General features: G+C 38.4%; 2 protein-coding genes across 6 annotated transcripts in view; one reads left to right on the top strand and one right to left on the bottom strand.

The window, feature by feature from the left end:
* Positions 1–23078, bottom strand: part of GRM3 (glutamate metabotropic receptor 3) — a 218763-nt gene that overhangs the window by 3764 nt on the left and 191921 nt on the right. For 2 of the 3 annotated variants that reach the window (XM_001161278.8, XM_063815435.1), the window contains 2 exons: positions 20991–22057; positions 10347–10521 (listed from right to left, as the gene is read on the bottom strand). In XM_001161278.8, coding sequence (XP_001161278.2) covers positions 10347–10521; positions 20991–22057 — 1242 coding nt within the window. The remainder of the gene's footprint in view (positions 1–10346; positions 10522–20990; positions 22058–23078) is intronic. The other variant, XM_054687620.2, reaches the window with a different exon arrangement.
* ELAPOR2 (endosome-lysosome associated apoptosis and autophagy regulator family member 2) overlaps positions 1–23078 on the top strand; it is a 230694-nt gene that overhangs the window by 198360 nt on the left and 9256 nt on the right. The window lies entirely within an intron of this gene.

Raw genomic sequence — 23078 nt, 5'->3', positions numbered from 1 at the left:
AAACCTACTCTGATGTTCCCTGTCCTCTTATGGAACTTGATGTAATGCTATGCTTTGGAGTGCACTCTTAGAGTCGACTTGCCCATTGCATTCTAATTTCTTAAAAATTAGGTATATCTTGCCTAGGTAAGGAGGACAGAGTCTGCAAAAGATAGCTGCATGGAAAATCCTCAAGTTCTAGTATAAAATAGTCATCTACTATGTACCCCATGGACATCATCATGGAAGTTAATAGAACAACTTTGTTTCATCTACCCCCTTCATAGGGACATTCAAAGGAGCAACCTATGTCTAAACTCTTTGAGAGGAAGATAATACAAATTCAAGGTCTTCTTACAAGAAATAGCAACAGCAAAATATACCCACGAGACTCTTTTTGCAACTACTTCTTCCCCTAAATACTTTTTAATGTGTCGAAGGGAACTCTAACTTATATTTTTCTGCTTCTCTTTTATTATTTCATCGGTAGCTTCTGCTGGTGCATTTTATTATGAAGAAAATTCTCATTTTTGCACATGCTGTTGAATATAGTAGGGAAAATTATTGTTTTATGAGCTTATTATCTCAATTACTTTGCTCTTCATAAATATTTCACATATGCCTCCCATATTAGCCCGTCTGTTATTCACCAAGGTAGTAAAATATGTGGAAGGGCAAAGTACTATCATTTCTGTGTGTATGTTTGTGATGAGCTTTTTCTATTATTCTGATGAAATCCTCATGAGATTTTTAATGGTGTAAGTTTAGCCCATTTTCTTAAGTGTGGTTAAGCACATTTCTATAATCATCCTTTCTACTAGACATAAGAGGCATGTAGCCCTATTTTTGGCTTTCCTGGGACTTGGGGTAAGTAGTAACTATTGGATACTCTAGGATAAGGTGTGCTTTTGCCATTCAAAGTGAAAATTTAAGGTAAATGGAAAAGGACCTTATAAATTCCACTATTGATCACAAAAGGGTAATTCACAGCCATCAAAAGGCATATTTTGCTTCACAAACTGGTGAAACGTTGAAGATCAATGTAACCAAGTGGCAGCTTTGTCTTGCTCTGCAAAATCCACTTCTCTTCCACCAGTAATGCATGGGCTAGCCAGACTTTGGAGAAAATTATTGTATTTTTTCAGATAATTGGACCCTCAATCAATGCTAAATATATTTATTTAATAGATTTTTATGGATGCCAAGTCTGTTAGTCAATTTAGTGGCTAAGACTGGTTGCTGAGAATCAGTGTTACTTTAGCAGTGTTACTTTGCATCAGTCTCAGAAAAAAAAAATAAACATTTCAACGGAACAGACATTCCAGTTTGCTCCATCTGTTCCATTTCCTTGCTTCTGATGACCCCAAATAATTTTTTCCCAGGAAGTCTGTTTGTTTAGATATTTTACTATTATGGTCATGGAATCCAGTTTCCACCAACTGTTTGTTGTCTTGTGTCCTGCTTTGTCATTGAATCTGTTTTCTTACTCATCATCTTAATTTTACTTGTGCTAGGGTCCCTTGGTTCCATTTCAGGAGAATTGTATCTGGTGATTGAATAATAGATGTTATCTGGGCAGATGAAGACACTACTACTACTCATTGGTTTGGTATTCTTGCTATGTCAGAGATTTCACAGGGGAAGGCAAATAATTCATTATTAAGAAATATAGACTGGGCCTGGTGCAGTGGGTTGGGCCTGAAATCTCTGCACCTTGGGAGGCCAAAGTAGGAGGATCATTTGAGGCCAGTCAGGAGTTTGAGACCAGCCTGGGCAATGTAGCAAGACCCCATCTCTAAAAAAATTTAGCTGGGCAGGATGGCATGTGCCTCAAGTGCTGAGGTCGCAGGATGACTTGAGTCAAGGAGTTCGAGGCTTCAGTGAGCTAGGATCATGTCACTGCACTGCAGCCTGGGTGACAGAATGAGATCCTGTCAGTGAAAAAGGTCTCTTCAAAAACAAGAAAAAAGAAAAAATATGTAGACTGAATTCTCAGTGACTGCTTCCTCTTTATGACCCAAATAATGGTTTTAAACTGTTAACAGTAGATTTAAGATCATCATATTCATTATGCTGTGGGATAAAAATCTGCAAATCCAAGATTTAGTTTCCAAATGGGGAGTAGAACTGTATGAAAGCAATGACTTCTTCATTCAATGATTCTTTTCTTGTGAGACAAGATTTATGGAAAAAGAAGATATGTCATGACCCTTTTTAATGACTCATTACTTTACCAACAGAAATAGCACTTGGTCTTAGTCCATTTTCTGTTTCTGTGACAGAATATCACTTACTAGGTAATTTATAAAGAATAGACATTTATTTAGCTCATGGTTCTGAAGGCTGGAAAGGGCAAGAGCATGGCACTGGGCGTCTGGTGAGGGCTTTCCTGCTGTCTCATGACATGGTGAGAGGCATCACATGGTGAGATAGAGTGAGCATCTAGTTCAGGTCTCTCTTCCTCTCCTGTTAAATCCATCAGTCCCATCATGGGGTCCCCACCCTGATCACCTTATTTAATCTTAATTACCTCCCAAAGACACCACCTCCAATTTGGAGACTAAGTTTTCAACACATGAAATTTGGAGGACACATTCAAACCATCAGTCTTCAACTAAATACTTCCCTCCATTGTTGCCACATCATGTTGCTTTAAAATATCATGTTCTTGGCCAGGCATGGTGGTTCATGCCTGTAATCCCAGCACTTTGGGAGGATGAGGTGGGTGGATCATGAGGTCAGGAGATCAAGACCATCCTGGCTAACATGGTGAAACCCCGTCTCTACTAAAAATACAAAAAATTAGCCGTGCGTGGTGGCGGGTGCCTGTAGTCCCAGCTACTTGGGAGGCTGAGGCAGGAGAATGGCGTAAACCCAGGAGGCGGAGCTTGTAATGAGCCGAGATTGTGCCACTGCACTCCAGCCTGGGGGACAGAGTGAGACTCCGTCTCAAAAAATAAAATAAAATAAAATAAAATAAAATAAAATAAAATAAAAATTTACTCTCTTCTCCTTCCCTCAAAAAGTACAAAGAGGGATGCCCAATAAATAATTGGTAAATGAAAAGGCTCATTTTTCTGTGCTTTTCTACCAATCCTGCATTCTTTTCACTATCTTAGTTGCCCAACATCACTGTTTTCTCCTCTTTTCTATCAAAATATGTTTTCAGACAAGGATCAGAAACTTTTTCACCCTGAGGCTCAGATAACTAATATGAGTTGCATGTGCTACTATGCCTAGGGACAAAAGTCTAAAACCAAAAGTGTTAAACTCTAATAAAATTAGTTTTAGTCTCCTTTCTGTGGAACTAATCCTGTTAGCTTCACCTTTAAGTTATGTACAGTATCAGAACACTTTATTGGCTTCTACTGCTATCTCTCACTCTGGTCTAAACCACCACCATTTGGACTATGCCTCCTAAATGATCTCTTTGACTGCTCCCTCTTTTATATTTTGCCCACACAGCCAAAATTTATGCTTTTAAAGTCAGGTCATACCACAACTCTGATGAAACCCTTCTAGTGCTTTCTCATTTCTTTCAGTCAAAGAGTAAATATCCTTATAATGCCTCTCTGTTCTCCTCGCCTCTTATTCTCACTTTTATTCATCTTCCTCTAGCCACATTCAAACCTAACTTGCTTGGCCAGGCTACTACGTAGTGTCATTATGGGACTCCATGAACATTATGGGACTACATGAACGAGTCTGTACCCATGCTGATAGAACTAGATGCCATCAGGTATAGAGCTGAAAAGTAAGCTTTTAACTTAAAAAAAAAAAAAACATTGAATTTGCAGATGCTAACATTCTCATTGTCAGAATAGTCTATGAGCTGAATTTTGTAACTGAGCTGAGGCAGCAAATTCAGGGAGGCCAGAGGAACAATATAGCAGCCTTTGAGAGTTTCATCTATAACTCTAGCTATCAAATTCCTAAAGTATCTAGTAGATAGGGCCCTAGTTTTCTCATCTAGAAATGTGGTTATTAGAATAAATGTTCCAAAGTGGCCCTCCCAGCTCTGATATTTGTGGTCACTGTTATTAAAGAAGGTGGGCTATATTTACTAGGGGAAAACCTAGCAACATATTAGAGATAAAGAGAGAATGATTTAAGGGATGGAGAAAAGCAGTTGTGAGACAAACACAATGACAGTGTTACATAGAAGAAAGGAGAGGTACTAAACATCAATTCTCTAATACATGTAGAGTTACTTATTGCAGCTGGAGACTCTATTCTTCCATTGACAATGACAAAGGGAGTAAAAGGGAATGGAATGAGATTCTCAGGAATGCTGTGGACTTTCTTTTTTTTAACTTTTATTTTAGGTTTGGGGGTACATGTGAAGGTGTGTTACATAGGTAAAAGTGTGTCACAGGGGTTTGCTGCACAGATTTCAAGTGATGAAATAAGCCCAGTACCCAATAGTTATCTTTTCTGTGGACTTTTTTTTTTTTTGCAGAGGGCGAAGGAGTCTTGCTCTGTCTCCCAGGCTGGAGTGCAGTGGCATGATCTCGGCTCACTGCAGCCTCCACCTCCCGGGTTCAAGCAATTCTCCTGTCTCAGCCTCATGAGTAGCTGTGATTACAGCTGCACACCACCATGCCTGGCTAATTTTTGTATTTTTTTAGTAGAAATGGGGTTTTGCCATACTGGCCACACTGGTCTTGAACTGCTGACCTCAGGTGATCCACCTGCCTTGGCCTTCCAAAGTGTTGGGACTACAGGCATGAGTCACTGTGACTGGCCTCTTTTCTGTGAACTTTCTAAAGGGAAAAATAGATTAACATTTATCTGGTTTAGATGCTTTGGGTATATTCTCCATGAAAGCAGCTGGCTTGACTTGCTGAATACTCTAGTTCTTCCTGCACTGCCCATTAAAGATTTACGTGTATGATATACCTGTGGCAAGAAAGACCATCAATTCAGTTTGTATTACCAAATACCTTGCTAATTCTCCTGGCCAGGCTAGTACATAGTGTCATGTGGGGTTCCCTGAGCTTAGATTACAGGCACATGATGCTGTTTTTTGGGGGCTGAACTATAGAGAAGAAGCTTGGGCATTACATGTTATGCTTTTATTTTATAAAGTCATATTCAGACTTCAACAATGGCTTGCCCCCTGCTAACTAGGCCATTGCCCCTTGCTAACTAGGCCAGAGTCTGGTCTCATGTGCTTGCTTTCTATGGTTGTAGCTGTATGGAAAATGATGCCATGACTCTAGAAGAGTGTTCACGTAATCTTTTTATACTACCACTTTCTTTTTATAATGTGAAAAAACTTTGTGATAATAAGTAATTGTATTAATTGAACAGTTCACACATTACCACCTAGACAAGTGACTGTCTTGGCAGAGAAAATCAATCTCCATATGCCTACAGCTCCTTGGGGACCAAAATCTGGGCATCATTGGGTAGTCGAAGTTTCTTGGCTGATCTTCATGATAATGACATACATACATCTGAACAATTACCATGAGCAAGAGACACATATCCTTATAGGACCAAGTCTGGGTACATAATAGCTCTGAAGACTATGGGGCACACTTCATTTTTCACCTTTCTCTCCCCAGTCTATGCTGATACAAAATCATGTTAGTGCCAATATTCTCACCTGCATGACTCCTATAGGGTTTTATGCTATGTAACTTCATGTGTACTTCCAGCTTGTCTCTTTAAATATTATGCAGTTCTACTTACATTCCCAACATATATTATTGATTGCCTGTCCTTAGGAACCAACTCTGGGAATCTCTTTTGCTTCTAGAGCAGAAGAGAATAAAAATGACCTGTTTTTCATCCATATACAAAGGATGTTTGCTTATGTGTGTGGGTGTGGGAGTAGAATTAAAAGTACGAGTTTAGGATTTCAAGGTCTGTGAGTTATACTGCCATTAGAAGGAGAATGCCCACTTTTAGTGAATGTTTTCTGAGTGGCCAGGTTCTTCTATGCTGGAAATGACTTCCCTGAAAGTTCCAGAGGGAGCCTGGGAAATCACTGCATGTGAATGTGGCCACTGGTATTATGCAGCAAAGGGTGGAAATTCAGAATGTCACTCCCTCTCTGCAACCCTGCTTCCTCTTTGATGGGCTAGAGAACCTCCCTGCAGTGACTGCACTGATATCAGTGGATGAAGCAGACAAGGATGGTTTTAGGTAGAGGTTCTCAAAATATTTTCTTTGGACCACTTCTATTGAAACAGCTGGGGTGTCTGTTACAAACCAGATTTCTGGCCTTTGCTCCAGACCACATGAATCAGAATATCTATGGGTGGGGCCAGGGCATCTCCATTTCAAAGGAGTTATTTTTCATATACAAATATCTGGGAATCATTGATCCATGGGTATTCTTAATGGAGAAAAATTAAGGTTTCATTTATTTTTATTATTCTTACTTCCACTATATATAATTAATTAGGCACAACTTTAATTGTACTCTTTTGCACATAGCAATATGTAAAACTTTTCAGTTTTCCAAGATGTTGTTAACCATGTTCATTCTTTCATGTCTGCTACTGAGTGTGGTCATGCTTTTCCAGTTTTGTGGAGCAACGGGTCAGCTTTAAAAATTCAATACCAATACTCTTTCTGCTATCAACCACTTTGGCTGCCATCAGGAGGCTCTCCTAGACTCCAAAGTAATGTATTTCTCCTACTCTCTTGACAGAGAATTAACTTGGAATTGATATGGCTGTACTTTCCAGTTGGGGTGACTTCTTGGTATTATACGGGATTGTGTCAAGTCACTGTAATTCTCGATAAGATGCAGTAATGGATTAATTGGCGATTTGGAAAGTGTGGCATAATTAAAATGATCACAGACTCTTTGAGAGGTGGGGTCTGTGCACTTCCCATTGAATCTGAGCTTCGATAAATAAGTATGGTACCAATTATGCTATACCAGTTTCCTGGCCAAGCCAGTTTCTACTTCCTTTTTTTATGGAACATGCTCATTAGGAGCCAACATGGACAGGCTTCCTGCCAAGATGCCAGGAATAAGAGTGAAAGCATCATGGATCTTCGAGATCAGCTCAGTCTCTGCTTAAAACCATGAAAGAACGTCAGCCTCATGGAGCAGATGAACCAAGCCCTGTCTGAATTCCTGACTTGTAAACTGTAACAGATAATAATATAAAGAGGTATTGTTTTAAGCCTTTAAGTTATGGAGAAGTTTGTTATGCAGGAATAGATAAAGTGGAGGAAACGCGATAACTCTGTTTCCATATTAGCTTACTCTTATCTCTGCAGTGGGTTTTGTTTTACCTCTGAAGAGAAAGTCAGAAAACCAGCAGCAATATTAACAATCGCCCAATGAAATAAAGTGCTAACATTATACTCACTGGAAGAATGTGAATTATGTACAACCCAAGAAAAGCATATGCTTTATCTAATGAACGCAGAGCAGTTTAAGGAATGTTCTTGATTTCTAAAGCAACATACTTCCAAGTATTTAGGAGGGAAATGGATATAAATTGAGCTGAATATACAATAGAGGAAACAGACACTAAGATATTAAATAATTGCTTCAATTCTACCAAAGTGGGTCAGTAACATGTTCATACACAGAACTCAATTCCATAGACCACTGGCCTTTAAACATCTTTGATTGTGATCTATAGAAATAAATACATTTTACCTGGACCTGGTATACGTATACATATAACTCTTCATGACTTACCTTTTATGCCTTACCTTTATTACATGTAATGCACTCTTAAGATTTTCTGTTTTTTTCTTTTAAAAAGCACTGGCCAAAGATACTAAATTCCATGACCCAATAATGGCTTACAGTCTACAGTATGAAAACCACTGTCCTAGACACCAAGCTTCATGGGGCCAGGGATTCCGTCCTATTCGTTACTGTGTACACAGTGCTTAGAAATTTTTGTTGTGTAGTAGGTACTCAATAATTTAATGAATGAATAAATTTCTTGATATGAAATACTTCCAACTTATTAAAATGGGAAAGTTTTTAATTGAAAGTCAGGAAATCAGGCTCAACTCTTGACTCTTGTATCATTGTATATCCTTGAGAAGTAACTTCAATTCTCAATTTTCTTACCTATAAAATAGAACTTGTGATATCTGGTACTCATGAGGATAAAATGAGTTCATGAATATAAAACTACTTTGAATAAAAGAGTAAAAATGCAAATAACAGGTGAATGTATTTGTTACTTGTGCACGTTAAAATGCCAAGAGATGTTATATAAAATCTTCACTTTGTTACATGGTACTACTTCATTGATTTGTATTGATTAGGGAAATATTGCTGAAACAATGAGGTCTGAATTTAGACCTTTTTTTAAAAAAAGTTTATTTATAATTTTATTAACAAGACATTCCAACAATGTTCAAACACCTGTCTTGAAGTACTAATTGGGTCACTATCAGATTAGCATACTGAATAATAGTTTAACAGGTCTGCTCTGGTTGCAGTACATTGTTTTTATGTAGATGGATATTTCTGAATTTCTAACAAGAGACTTGATTGGAGAAAGTGCCCTTGCTATCCCTTCTGGAATTTGTTAATTCCCAGCATATGCATTAGAAAATTCTGCCATTTCTAAATTACTGAGGTCTGGATATATGCAATTTTGAATAACGTCTATGGAAGACTTATGGACTCTGCTAAATTGTTCTAATAACAAGCAAAAGTTCTGAGCTAGCAATGAGACAATTTTGCTTGGATAACCTTCTTTTTATTCTCTCTGCAAAGCCTGCCCATGAGAACTTTCCCAGCTTGCTGTCTGGGAGAGGCTGCATGATACAGTGGTTAGGTGCACTGGCTTTGAAATCATAGGAACTGACTCTAAATTCTGTTTCTGCCATTTTTAAAGTGTGTGACCCTGGGTGAGTTTCTTTGCCTTAAGGGGTTGGAGCATTGAATAAGACAGCACACACATGCACACATGTGTGTAAAGTATTTAGCATGGTGCCCAGCATATGAAAAACACTCAACAAATGAAAGTTCCTGTTACCTGTTGTTAATATTTTTATTAGTTATTGACAGTTCTCTCTGAGCTGGACTAGGTAGCTATTAAGATTAGTCTGCTAAAAAGAGCTTTGTTTGCTCAAGAAATCAACATATTTCTCTAAGATCCATGGAAAACGACCTCACAGGCTTTGCCATGCCCTGAAGCTCAACTTTTGTGACACGTTGGAGTTTAGCTGGAAAGACAGGAATGTGCAGCCTATCCCTGAACATGTGCTCTCAGCCTGTCAGTCTTCCTTCAGTTTCCTGGGGGAAGGGCTGCCCTGTTAAATTCTGTACTTTGGTAGAGAAATTGGGGCGCTAATGTGATTGCTGACCCTGTGATGCTGAGCTATTTTGAAGTGTCCTTTCTGATCAACTCGAGGCAAAATTGTGAAGCAGTCATTTGTCTCTGTCACTTTCTGTCCTCCCTTCCCCTCTCATGGTTCCAGTTCTTTTCTTCCCCCTCATCCAGTGTCAGTGAATTGCTTCTACTTCATACCACATTTTAGCTGAAAATGGCTTAAAAGGTTATCCCCTTCAGGTACATTTGTGCTTTAGAGAACTCTAAAGAATTAAATCAATGATTCTCTAAGGATAGTGTTTCAGACATTTGCAGGCCAGTAGCAGAGAGAATTAGGGACTGGTGAACTATCCTAGTATCCTTCAGTTCACACTGCCTTCTAAGCTGAGAACATTGTGTCATTGAAGTAGGAGGAAGATCTATTCCAGCATCTTCCAAGGTGTGTTCCACGGGATGTTAGTTTTACTGTGATAAAATATTTTTAAAAGTATTTTAACTTTTAACAAAGTTAAACAGGTTTTCTTGCATAGAGATTCTCAAAACCTATAACACACTCATGTTAAAGGAAGTACTGTAAACTTCCAAGGGGGAATTAGGAATGTAGTGTTTTTCATTGCATTTTATTATCTTCCCCTTTTAATTTTTCATGAAGCTCCTTTGGCATCTGTGTGACATATAATATATTTTATAAAACACCAATCTAGCCCAGTCCCCTATTTTAATTAGTAAAATGAGGCAGAAAGCAATAGAGTGACTTGTTTGAAGTTATCTATTAAATTGACTGCAGAACAGGACGAGAGACCAGGTTATCTAACCGCACAACATGGTCAAACCCCTCATTGCAGCTATGGATTTAATGTCTTTGTTCCCTGCTAGACTGTATGTACTGCCCAAACAGAAACTTTGACTTCTTTGCTCCTTACTGAATCTCCAGCACCTAGCACAATACCTGACTCACAGTGTTTAAATCCATACTTAGTAAAATCGAATTGAGATTGTTCATGGGGACAGACATGTGTTGCCTGTTCTTGGCAGGCTGGTCCTGACTACAATGCTATGTATGAAGGAGTTAGTGCTGAGTTCCATACTTACACTGAGAGTATGTGGTCCCAGTTCCACTGACACTGAACCTGTTGAGGTGCAGTCTGTGTGTGACAACATTCTTCTGGGGTTGAAACAGGATGATGTGAACCTTGGGTGCAAACAAACAGCCCAAGACCACAAAGCCACTCAGGCTGACAGAGATGCACATGGTTGTCGTCTGCACCTACAAGAGAAGGTTGGCTAATAAGTGTCTGGCTGTACATTCAGTCAAGTGGCCAACTAAAGAGAGTGCTGAAATAAGACCAAAATGAAAAATCCAGAATAATTGACAGCTCTGTCCTTATTGTAGCCAAATCAATACAGTAATTATATTGAATCTTCTATGTTTGGGGTAGTCTTGGAAATATTGCTTAGGATTTGCAAGCAAACACCATTTGTGTGGGGTGCTTCTGAATGCTTGCCAAGACTTCACATGGATTTTCTTGTTTGTTTTCTTTATATTTTTATAAAGATATTTCTGCAAAGCCACAGAAGGTGGAATCTTAAATAGTAAAACATATTCAATGATGAAGTGGCCAGATTGCTGATGATTTCAGTCTATGAACTTGGCTTCTTTAAGATTTAAGGTTATTATAAACAAATTTGTTTTTGTTTGTTTGTTTGTTTGTTTTTTACATTCTTCTATCTCCCTTGCTTGCTGGAAGCTCTGCCTGTCGGCTACTGGTTTCCCTATTCTTTGTTGGGGATCACTGTCAGCTTTCTTCTGTGGTACCTTTGCTTTTGCTTATTGGCATCTCTCTGGAATTTTGATTCATCAGGTACTAACTGTTCAATCTTCATGTTCTCTAGGCTTCTATACACCCATTCTTGACAGGTAATTTTCACTTCTCCCTCTTTGTTTTCCCTGAAAGTTCCTCAGAACCAGGGTTTATCATGTCTTCTCATTCTCATCCCAGAGTAACTTTAGATTTTTTTCCTTTCCCCTTAGGCACATGCTATTATAAAGTAGCATAATTTCAAATGTCCTAAATGACTTTAGGCATCTATAAAACATTTCTGTAAAGTCTCTGACCTTCCTCTCTAATCAAGGAAAGCTGAAGACTGAACACATAACTGGAGAAGCCACATAATTTTAGAATGCTTCATTTTACTTTTGATTTTTTTAAAAAAATTCAGCCTGCCCTGTGGCATAATTCTTTAGGCCTTGCTTACTTTGAATCCTGAAAGCATAATCCATCCTCGTCATTTTAAAGTTCTTGTCTCAACTAGTCCAGTGCTCTCCACCTTGGGACCCCTAATTGCAGGCTCCTTTCTTGTCAAATTCTCAGAAAACAAGCTGCTATCTGATTCTGTGATGCAAAAGCCTTCATAAATCTGGGACAATTTGTTTTCTACGTATATGTATAATATGATGTTAGCATTGTCCTGTTTCTGCCTCAGTTCCTGCCTATGACTCTGAAGCCAGTGTGAAGGATATCAGAGATCATGGGAGGGGGAGACAAATCCAAATTTGCAAAATTTCCAGGAAACCTTTTCTAAAAGCATTTCTGTAACTCTTAAAACTACTCACACACTTTAAGACATTACAAGAAGAGGTGAGGAGAGGCTTTTAGGAGGAGGGGATCTTGGGCAAAGCTGTACTGTGATTTTTGTCTCCTCGCTGAAAGCCTAGCAAGGAGTGCTTCAGTGTGGCCATTTACAAAAAGTCAGGTGTTTCTGCAGGAAGAGGATGCCCTGAATTGGGACCTGATTCCTGCCTTGGAAATCTAGAAGGTGAGGAAAAGGCTAGTTGCTCTATTGGCATTGCATAAAACTTGCTACTGTCTTGAGGTAGTCCTTTGTTCTGAGAATTTATCAAAGCAAAGGCTATGTGAATGGTATGCATGGACAAGATGGGCCACACAAAAACCATTATGCATGGTCTTGGGCTTATGTCTTGGCCTGGAGACCTTCACAGAAAGAGGCTTGGGGTAGGATAGCTGGATGCCCTGAGAATGGGAATGGAGCCACCAGAGACAAATCACAATAGAGAACTGCCAGTCAACTCACTCAAGGTCCTGCAGGGGAAAAGGCCAGAGGGTAATTTCTAAAGATCACATGAAAGATGAAAACGCCCTCTAGTCATCTTCCAGGCATCTGAAGGATGTATCTTTCTATGTGTGGACTTAGAGATCATAAAGTCATCTAGCCACAAAGAACTGTCCTACTGCTTCCTTATTACTCTTTAATCAGCGCTGAGAGGGAAGTAGCAACTGGTGGATTGGGGAACATAAGCACCAAGGAAGATGCCAACTACTGCAGGCTCTCAGCCTAAGACAGGCCAGACCTCAGGAGGAAATGAGATTGAATGTGAAGACACAGTTTTGATCATTACATAGGACTATATATTTTAATTTCTTAATAAAGACAATTTTCAATTGAAAATGATGGTAGTACCTTATGTTACCTAAAAGCATATAAATTCATGGGCCCACCAAGATCATGAATGTTTTTTCTCATTGTGCTATCCCCAGCACCAGAACTGAGCCTCACATGTAGTGAACATTTGGTGTTTGAATACGTGCACAGGAATTTCCATCCCAAGGTGGGGGATGATTACCCTTGCTAAATACTGAAGAAATAATGGAAGGAGCACTAAAATTGCATTTTTATCATAGTTTGTGCACCATGTTTATTCAGTATACCTGTTATAAAATTGAAATAGCTTTTATTTATTACAAAGCCCAAATATCAATCTCATAGTTTCAGTTATCCAGTTCCTTCAGTAAGTCACACTATTAAAAGTCTGTTTTTATCTGTAATTCTGTGTTCTGACCCTTTGAATACTACCAGCTTACGATGCTCTGTTTTCATCTTTGTCGAACTCGCAGCAATGCTTGACACAGTTAATCACTTCCTTCCTTTTGGATTCCTGGACACATCTTTCCCTCAGTGGTTGTTCTTTGTCTTAGTTATCTATTCTACTTGAACTTTAAGTGCTGGAGTTCCCCAGAGCTTAGTTGTGGACTCTCTTTCTTCACCATCTCACTGAGTTTCATGGCTTAAATATTGATGATGTCCAAATCAATTATTACTGGTTTTGACCTATACTGTGGGCTTCTAGAATTAAATATTCAACTGCCACCACGACATATTCTTTTGGTAATGAAATAGGCATATCGTAATAATGTAATCAAAATTTGGTCCCTTTCCCCAAGTGTCACTGTTTAAGTGGCACCAAATGCCACCCAGTGTGCAAGCCAAAGACCATCCTTGACTTTACCATTGCCTTTACACTTACACATCCAGTCCAACAGCAAATTCTGTTGGGAAATTATTCTACATGAGCCTGTCATGTTATTTTGTGAGCAAGGCTCTGACTGCCTTTGTTCCAGAATGTCTTTTCAAGGATTTTGTGTAGCAAAGAGCTTTAGAAGATAGAGACAGTGCCTACCTCTAGAACAAAGGGCAGCATACTATTCATTATAAAAGATTCAGGTTCCCTAGTCTCAGAGTTCCTCTCCTGTGATGTAACCCACTGATGGTACAGGGGTCACCTGGACTACTTTGTGTAACCCTGTGAGAAGTGGCACTCAGGAAACCTGTGCAAATGTTGACACTCTGGCTACTGCTATTGCTGTGAGTCATAAAGGTTTTTGCTAGCATTAGTAAAACTGTGGTAGGCTAACTTGTTGCCTTGTAAGTATAGTAAAATCTCAGGCACTACAGTCTTTGACAGTTTTGACAATGAGGAAGAAATGCCAACAGACACATGGCTTTTTCAGAAAGAAAATGTGAGGGTTTCAGGGGCTGATTAACAGAATTTGAGGAAGTCTGTGGGAATCACTAGCAAACATGTTGACCAAATTGTATGATTAACCAGGAATAAATAGTGTTCCACTTTATTTCCTGTTAAGGAGAAGGATTTGGAGATGTGGTCGAAGTTTGAGGAACAGGAATTATGTTCAAACGCAGCTGCTAGACTGATGCCTTGGCTGTTGTTAACTCTTCTCTGGAGGGTAGAGTGGGGTGAATTTCCTCCCCATTTGGATTCAGATTCACTTGATTCTAATAACTAGTACTAACATTTGTCCTGGGTAGGCAGAAAATTCCACTCTCTTTTACACAAAAATTGCAGAGACATGTACCTTCACTGAGCATTGAGAGAGAGAGAGACTTTCAGAGAAGGTAGAAGCCAGGTGAATCATTCAAACTTTGACTGGTTTCCTTGGGAGGTTGAGGCAACAAGACACATATGCTTGTTAAGGAAGAATGGCAACAGCTGGGCCCTTGAAGGATTAATCCCCAGCTGTAGTTTCTTATTCCAAACTTAGATTCATTCCAAGATGACAGTCAAAGGATTCAGAGTTTTGTTTTGTTTGTTTTTCAGTGGAACTTAGCTTTCTGGGAAGCTATAGATGAGGCACTGATTTGTATTTGGGCGCTTACTCACCTGGATTGGTTTACAGTGTTGACAAAGAATGAGAAAGGTATGCAAAGAAATCTAGACAAATTCCTACCATCAGCGACAGCCCTGGAAAACTTCCCCAACCCTTATGTTAAAAGAAGGCAAGACCCTAAGAGATATTATCATGATGAGAGAGCAAATGCTCTGTTAATTTTGTATCAAAAAGAAGCAAAACACACTTGCTGTGTGAGTAAAGGCCAAATTAGTTAAGTGAACAAGCCATGAGTTCCAGCCAGAAAGCTATAGGCTCTGGCTTCTTAGTCAATGGGTTATCAAAGTTGAAGCCAATAGTGACAGTAATGATGATCTTATTTCATAATTTAGTCTTTTAGGTGCACAAAAATATTGGACCTCATATGGTTGAGCCATAGGTAGCTGCTGAGTGCTTAAAACTGAAAACAAATGTGTCTTATTTATTGGCAAGGAGCTGCTCTCTCACTGTGCTGCTCTACTCCCCTCCCCCATCCTAATTTTAGCTGATTAAGGAAAATATTACTTAAGGCTAGATTAAAATTTCCCCATCCTGAAGGGTGGGTGAAGTCCATACACACCAGACTAAGTATGCTGAGGAACTTCAGAGAGGGGAGGAACTCAAAATTTTATGCCTTGTTGGTGACAGACACCCAAATCACCATCCTAACTTATTAGGGGAAAGGTAGGGCTGGGGCTGGTGTGAAGCAAGTGAGGCACTTGCCTGAGATACAAATTTAAGGAGGCATCAAAAATGCATTAATCAAGACAATAATGCAATATTTAAAACATCAAAAATGCTAAGCCCATGATGAACACAATGTCAACTTTTTAAATAAGGATAGGATCAATAACAGCACCATGCTGTTGTATATTTGATCCTAAGGCAAAAAGAAAGTAAGTAACACTGATCCTCTTTTGAGTACTGCTTATGCAGGTGTCCTAGCCCACTCTGCGTTGCCTTGTAGAAATCAGGACGAGGCTGGGTGCAGTGGCTCTCGTCAGTAATCCCAGCACTTTGGGAGGCTGAGGTGGGAAGATCACCTGAGTTCAGGAGTTTGAGACCAGCCTGGCCAACATGGTGAAACCTTGTCTCTACTAAAAATACAAAAATTAGCCCAGTGTGGTGGCATGTGCCTGTAATCCCAGATATTTGGGAGACTGAGGCAGGAGAATCGCTTGAATCCAGGAGGCAGAGGTTGCCTGAACCCAAGGTCACGCCATTGCCCTCTAGCCTGGGTGACAAGAGCGAAACTCCATCTAAGGAAAAAAAAAAAGAAATCAGGACTCAAGGAATGTACAGAAGTGTTGATACTCTGGCTACTGCTATGGCTATGAGTAATAAAGTTCTTTGTTTCTGAATCAGGAGTCTCATGTCTTCTGACACAAGGATTCTGAAACTGTGGCAGGCTAACCTGGTAGATTGCAACAGGGTAAAAACCTTTCACAGTTCTTGACAGGTTCTACCTCTACTTCTAACCATCTCCATTGTTAACATCCTACTATGGGATGGTTCTGACCCCAGTACCCACCTCAACTTCCTAACCAGTCTCCTCATTTATGCCTTTTTGCCATGTAGTAATAGAGTCTTTACAGCAGCCTGATTTTTTCTACTAAAATGTGAGATCATAAACTCCCCTGCTTAAAAATCTTTCAGTGATGTTCCTTTCCATATAGAATAAAATCTAAACTCTTTGCTATGGCTTATAAAGTCCTACATGATTTAACTCTCCTGCCTATTTCTCATATCAAATCACTCTTCCATTTAGTCATTAAACTGTAGCCATATGCTTTTCTTTTCTAAGATATTTTTGTTTAAGAGTGTTTGAACTTGCTGTTTCATCTGCATAGCACATAGAATTCCAATGTCTGGCTGCCTCCCTTCAGTGGAATATTTTCTTCAGTGGAATATTATGAAATAGGTACCAGCAAAGTAGGGGTGACACAAATTTTTTTAAAGAATTTGAGATATAATATATATTTTTGAATCTTCAAAATAGTCAACATGGGAAAATAGGAATTTCTTTGTAAGTATTTGAACCTTGTCAAAATTCTAGAGTCAATTCCCAAGACTCTGCCTACTCTAGGTAAATTGTTTCACCTGCTCCAACCCCCAAAAGAACCTAGAGTCTTGACACTCCAAGTATGGTCCTTAGTCTAGTAGCATCTCCATTTCCTGGGAGCTTGCTGATATCGAGATTCTTGGTCCTCATCCTTTCTTACTGAATCAGAATCTTTATTTCAACAAGATCCCCAGGTGATTTGCATGCACGTTAAAATTTGAGATAAACTGCAGTAACCCGCTTTTCAAGGCGATTTTTAAAAAATCTCATTACAGCATTCACTACTGAATGAGCCTGCATTTTCATTCATTCATTATTTATGCTCCATCTCCATCTTCACCTCATTCTCCACTAGACTGTAAGTTACAAAAGAGGAGAGACTTGCCTATGTTGATAACAGTATCTCCAAGGCCTATAATAAGTCCTCAAATATTTTTTGGAAGACATGAACAAAACACTCAGTAATTACTATAAATGAATTCCTTTATGGATAACTTTCCACTCAAACATGGCTGAATTTTTATTTACACAATTTAAGCTATGTATTAGATCCCAATGACTCAGTGTTTGATTCTTAAACTATCTGAGAATGGTTAGTTGTGATACAGCAGGAGATGACTCGGATAGTTTCTCAAAAATCCTTTGAAATTTTTTTCTGACTGAATTTCTTGTTTGCTCTGTATTGAATTCGTATAAGAGCTTCAATTAGTCCTCCTTGATCTAGACTCTACCCTTTCAAATCCGTCCTTCATATTATGGATGCGTCTGTGGTACAGTATGAAGGGCATGGATTTGAATCAGAAAAACTACTATTTCATAACTGTGCCACCTGGGAAGGTCATTATCCTCTGTTTACTCATCTTTCTAATGGATAATAAAATTTACTTCCAAATTTTATCAAAATGAAGATAAGTGAGCTCATGTACTTAAAGCATCTAGCAGAGTAAGTTGATCAGGAAGGTTTGTTTCCCTCTTGCCTTTCATCATGTCACTTTTTTGCCCAAGCAAATAACCAAAACAAAACAAACTCAAGATCTCAAAGCCCTTAAACACTATCTAAATGAACCAGCCCTGCCCCCGGCCCATTTTCCAACTGAGTAAGACTGATATGGCTTCCTTCTGGTTGGTTCATTCCTGTCCTGTCTCCAGAATATTCCCTATATTCTCTAAATACCTTAGTTGCATTTGCCTGCCAAGGTTACGGGGTAAAAATCCCATCTTCAAGAAGTAATCCTGGAAAGATCATGATGTTACCCATATAACTCTTACGGAGCCCACAGGTATTTAGAGTTTATATCATCAATTTAATTATAAACTATTCTGTGTTTATAATTCTTGAATTCTTTCTTGTTTAATATCTTTCTTCCAGCTGAGATATAAACTTTATGAAGACTGGAATCGTGCCTTATGTTTATTTATAACTCACAATGGGTGGCAAAGTACTGAGATATAAACCTTGTTGACTGATGCTCAAAATTTTTTCAGCTGCTCTTAAATTATTGCTGCTAATTCTGTCTGAACCACACGATTTTCCTCTGGGAAATTTTAAATCTCAGTCTTGTTCTGAAATTTCTAGAGCAAGGTTCCCAAGTTCAAATGCTTACAGGGTCTATGAAAGTTCATAAGTGAAAGGGACCAGGTGTGAGAATTCAGAGATCAGTGGGAGATAGGGGCAACAGGAATAAGAGTGCTCTGTCTTCAGGGGTGAGCACTACTCAGGTCCAGCTAATTGTTGAGTTTGGGAATTTGGGCTTACGTTTTTACTTTGTTAAGAAAAACCAAGAATCTGGATATTTATGTAAAGTTTCTCAAGTTTCTAACTTTGACAAGTATTTCAAAACAGTACAGGCAAAACTAGACATATTGGTGGGATAAGAAGAGCACGTGATTTATTAGAGCTGAGGGTTTCAATCCTGGCTGCAAATCAGAGTTACCTGGGAAGCTTTGAAAAATCCTGATGCCCAAGCCACAGGCCAGGCCAATTAAATCAGAATCTCTGAGGCTGTGTCCCAGGTATCAATATTTTTTTAATGCTACACAGTTGATTCAATATGCAGCCAAATTTGAAAACCACTACATTGGAGGCTTCAGTCTACCTTTCTCATTTCTTTTGTAAACTTAGGATTGGCATTATTTCTGAGACTTTAAATGATCTTAGCATCACTGGATACCTTAATTATCACGGACCTTAAAAAACTCTATTCCACAACCTCTGTCCCATTTCATTTGCCTTATGACTTCTTCTATGTGGTGAAAGTTCTGGTGTCTTCAGCTAATTCCATTCAGTCAGTTGTTCTACTCTATTGCTATCATGTAAAGAAGAAAGTCATTTTTTGTGTGTCTTAGAAGTAAATGCTAATTCACTCAATAAAATTAAATTTTTATAATGTTATTTATGTTTATTCTCAGTAGTATTTTCTGCTCTGTCATTTTTTTAACCAGCTCTTTTGAGAATGAAGAGTTTCAAATCATATATCCAGGACAAAATAATTAGTATTATAACTACTTTGCAGTCCCAGTACTCCAAATCATGTCTGCTAACAGTGGCTTCCTAAAAACTTAAAAAAAAAATCCTGCAGATATATGGGACTTAGATGTATATATAAAGACAAAAGATAGAGATGGGGCATTACAATACATTAACTATAGTTCTCCATGTTAATCCTCAAATTATAACACTCCAACTCCCCTGTAGTTCATATACTCCACTCTTTGACTTTGCCAATCCAGCTCTGATGTTTCCTCTTTTTAAAATTTTCCAAAATTTTTATAGGTAGTCTTGCCCCACAACATTGAACTTACCTTCTTCATCTTTATTGTTCATCCCTTAATGTAGCCCATAGGTTTCAGTTACATAGTTGTGAATAATTTACAGCGACTAGATACAATATACTTTGCCAACATCTTGATTCCAAGCTTTAAACAGATTTGCCTTTTTTTAACAAAAGTATTTATCTATTTTAATTCACAAAGAACAATTGTATACATTTATGTACAACATGATGTTTTAAAATATGTATACATTGTGGAATGGGTAAATAGAGCTAATTAACATATGCATTACTTCACATACTTACCATTTTTTATGCTAAAAGCTCTTAGAAATTGACCCTCAGTGATTTTTAAGAATACAATGTAGTCACCATGTTATACAACAGACCTCTTGAATTATTCTTCCTATGTAACTGAAATTTTGTATCTACTCTGTCTTCTTTTTGGGCTGCAATTTTCTAGATTTTGGCGATGTAGGAATTGCTGGTAAACAGCAGATTTGAGGATTTTTACAACTGATGGAGGCACTTCATTTTGTGAAATCATGGTGCAGCAAGTAAACCATTATGCTTCTGGAAAACTTTAATCTCTGACAATTTAAGAAACATAGAGAATAAAAAACAAATACCTGAAGAGAGAAACATTCTTATACTCACTCATTGTAAGATACTGAAATCAGAATTATAAAATGCTACATTTTATGTAGCATTTTAACAGTTTGGAATATTATAATGGAATGAAGAAGTTTCTTTCAAAAGAGATGGTAATTATAAGGGAGCCCATAAATTTGAACTGTATATTACTAATACCCTATTATATGTTAATTAGGTTACCTGGATATGTACAGTAAAATTTTTAACTAGTTAAAGAAAAAAATATATGTATATATAACTAAAGCTATAGAAAAGACATAGCAAATTAACATTGTATTTTAATCTGTTTTAGAGAAATAATGAAGCATGAGTGAAAGTTTCTATCTTTAAACTTATCCTGGCTTAATATTGCAAGTGTATTTTAATTTACAGATTGATCCATGGTAGCCGAGCCCTCCTATATCTAATTTAAAGTATTCTCAAATAGATTCACAATTAGATTCTTAGTTTATGTCTTATTCTATTGTCAATCGCTTTTTAAGTTTAATTAACATTATGTGTACGTATATTACATTTTATCTCCCACTAGATTATAAATTGGGTAAATGACCATATCATTTATATTTCTCTTCCCCTCTGTGCCTAGCACAGTGCTCTGCATGTGGTAGGTACTAATTAAATGCTATCTACATACATAATTAATTTTAACATATAATATACAGGCTCATCATGGCATTTGAAATTACCCAACTCGTTGAGATGAAATAAAAGGAGTCTATTTTAAATACTACACAAGAAACACTGGAGGAGAAAGAACAAGAAAAATAAGAAACAATCAAAGACTTACTCTGTAGTCACTTGATGTCACATAAAATATAGGGAGGAAGGCCAACCAGATGATGCACGTGGTGTACATGGTAAAACCTATGAACTTAGCTTCGTTGAAATTTTCTGGGCACTTCCGCGTTTTGAAGGCGTACACAGTGCATAAGATCACCAGGATTACATCGTAGGTAAGAGAGATCAACATGCTGGAATCTTTGACATTGCATTTTAGGATGACTGTTTCCCGCTTCTCTGCAAGGGTATACCTCCTGGTGCCTGGGGCCTCCAGGATGAGCCACACAGACACCATCACAATTTGCACCAGGATCAGACCCAGGCAGATGAAAACCTGAGAACTGGGGCTGATGAATTTTGGCCTCTGAGCGCCATTCTTGACCCCATCGAAGATGCGGGCAATGCAGTTTGTCTTGGTCAGCAGGGCTGAGTAACAGATAGCGAAGGAACTCCCCAGCCCGAGTCGGCGCAATGCACAGATGACTGGTGATGGCTTGGCAATGAAGAAGAATGTCATGCAGTATGACAGGCCAACCCCAAACAATAAGATGTAGCAGAGTTCTCGGCCCGATGCTTTGACCAAGGGTGTGTTGTTGTGCTTGATGAAAACAGTTACAACCATGCATGTACACATAAAACCCAGACAGGCAATGGTGACTGGGCCAATGGCCCAGGCGTCTTCCCACCTGATGTAGTCCTCAGGAAGGTCATAGCATCCAGTTAGGTCTGCAGTGGGCCACTGTCCAGGCCCACAATCCACACAGGTAAACTCATCAGCCAGGTATTCGTAGGGTTCACAGGGGATGCAAATCCAGCAGCAGACATCCCCTGGTTGCATATTCTTCATTTCATTGGGGGCACAGGGGTCGCTGCACTGGGAAGTGGGGACTGAGTTCCGGGACCAGTGGATAGAGTTGACATCTAGCGATAAGGTTTCTGCCCAGTGACCAACTTTCAAGTAGGAATACTTTCCACCTACATTTTGGAAATTGAACACGTTGTATCGCCCCATTCCATCTCCAAAAGTGTCAAACTTGACTATGCTATCTGCATCTTTATTTGGGTTGAATGGAGCTGTGATATGTAAAGTGAAAGAAAAAAAAGAACACTTGTTTAGGTGTCTTACGTGTGATTAGTCAATTACTTTATGCCATACACTGAAATAACAGGAAATGGTGATTCCAAGGCTGAAATAATTTATCAGTTACCATTGAAAGTTACACTTCAAAAGCTACTAAAGTGCTCATGCATTTATACATTCATTCACTTACCATTACTGAGTATCAAAGGGTGCCAAGTACCAGTGATAATCATGAATACAATACAATGCTTATTATGTAATGGGGGATTTACAAACATGTAGTCATATGTTTTATGATGGGCATGTATTCCCTTCTTGAAAGACTTCATGATAAGAATTGGACGAAACATTGTGTCTCATTCTTATTATGTATTTATTTATGTACAGCCAATAAAATGTTTCCCATCTTAAATATTTTCATGAAAATATAAAACAGGAAGAATTTTTCTGCTTCAAAATAAAGAACATTTTTTTCATTACAGATGCATGATATGATTCTTTTCAATAGTTCAGATGATTCAGAAAGAAAAAATTAAACTACCTATCATACTTCAACTCTAATAGTTTAATATTTTGGATATTAAATTTAATATTGACATTAATTCTGACTACATATATGCCTGTGTCTATATACAGCATGCTCATATTCACACAAATACATACAACCTAGCTGTATGTAGAATCTAGGTAAGTAGACTTTGAAATTTCCTAAGTGAACAGGGTCAGTAGCACTCAGCCAAATGGGCCACCCTCAACCCTGTCTCTTTTTTACAGGATTCTGCAAGTACCTAAGAGCAGAAGCTCTCTAAGCATACATGTTTCCTCTCTTCCAGCTGCTGCTCATCATGTTTGTCTTGCCAACATACACCACCCCTCTGATCACCCATTTCTATGCCATGTACTCTGTTCTACTACTGTGTGCTTCTATTTCACTGCCAATCTTTACTCTTTTCTTAGAATTAGAAGACAAATGTTGCTGATACCTATGTGACACATAGAGAAACTCTGTTACTC

This window comes from Pan troglodytes, chromosome 6, assembly GCF_028858775.2.
Source record: "Pan troglodytes isolate AG18354 chromosome 6, NHGRI_mPanTro3-v2.0_pri, whole genome shotgun sequence".
NCBI lineage: Eukaryota > Metazoa > Chordata > Mammalia > Primates > Hominidae > Pan > Pan troglodytes.
The sequence above is the reverse complement of the archived record's forward strand: the minus strand, read 5'-3'. Positions and strand labels throughout refer to the sequence as shown.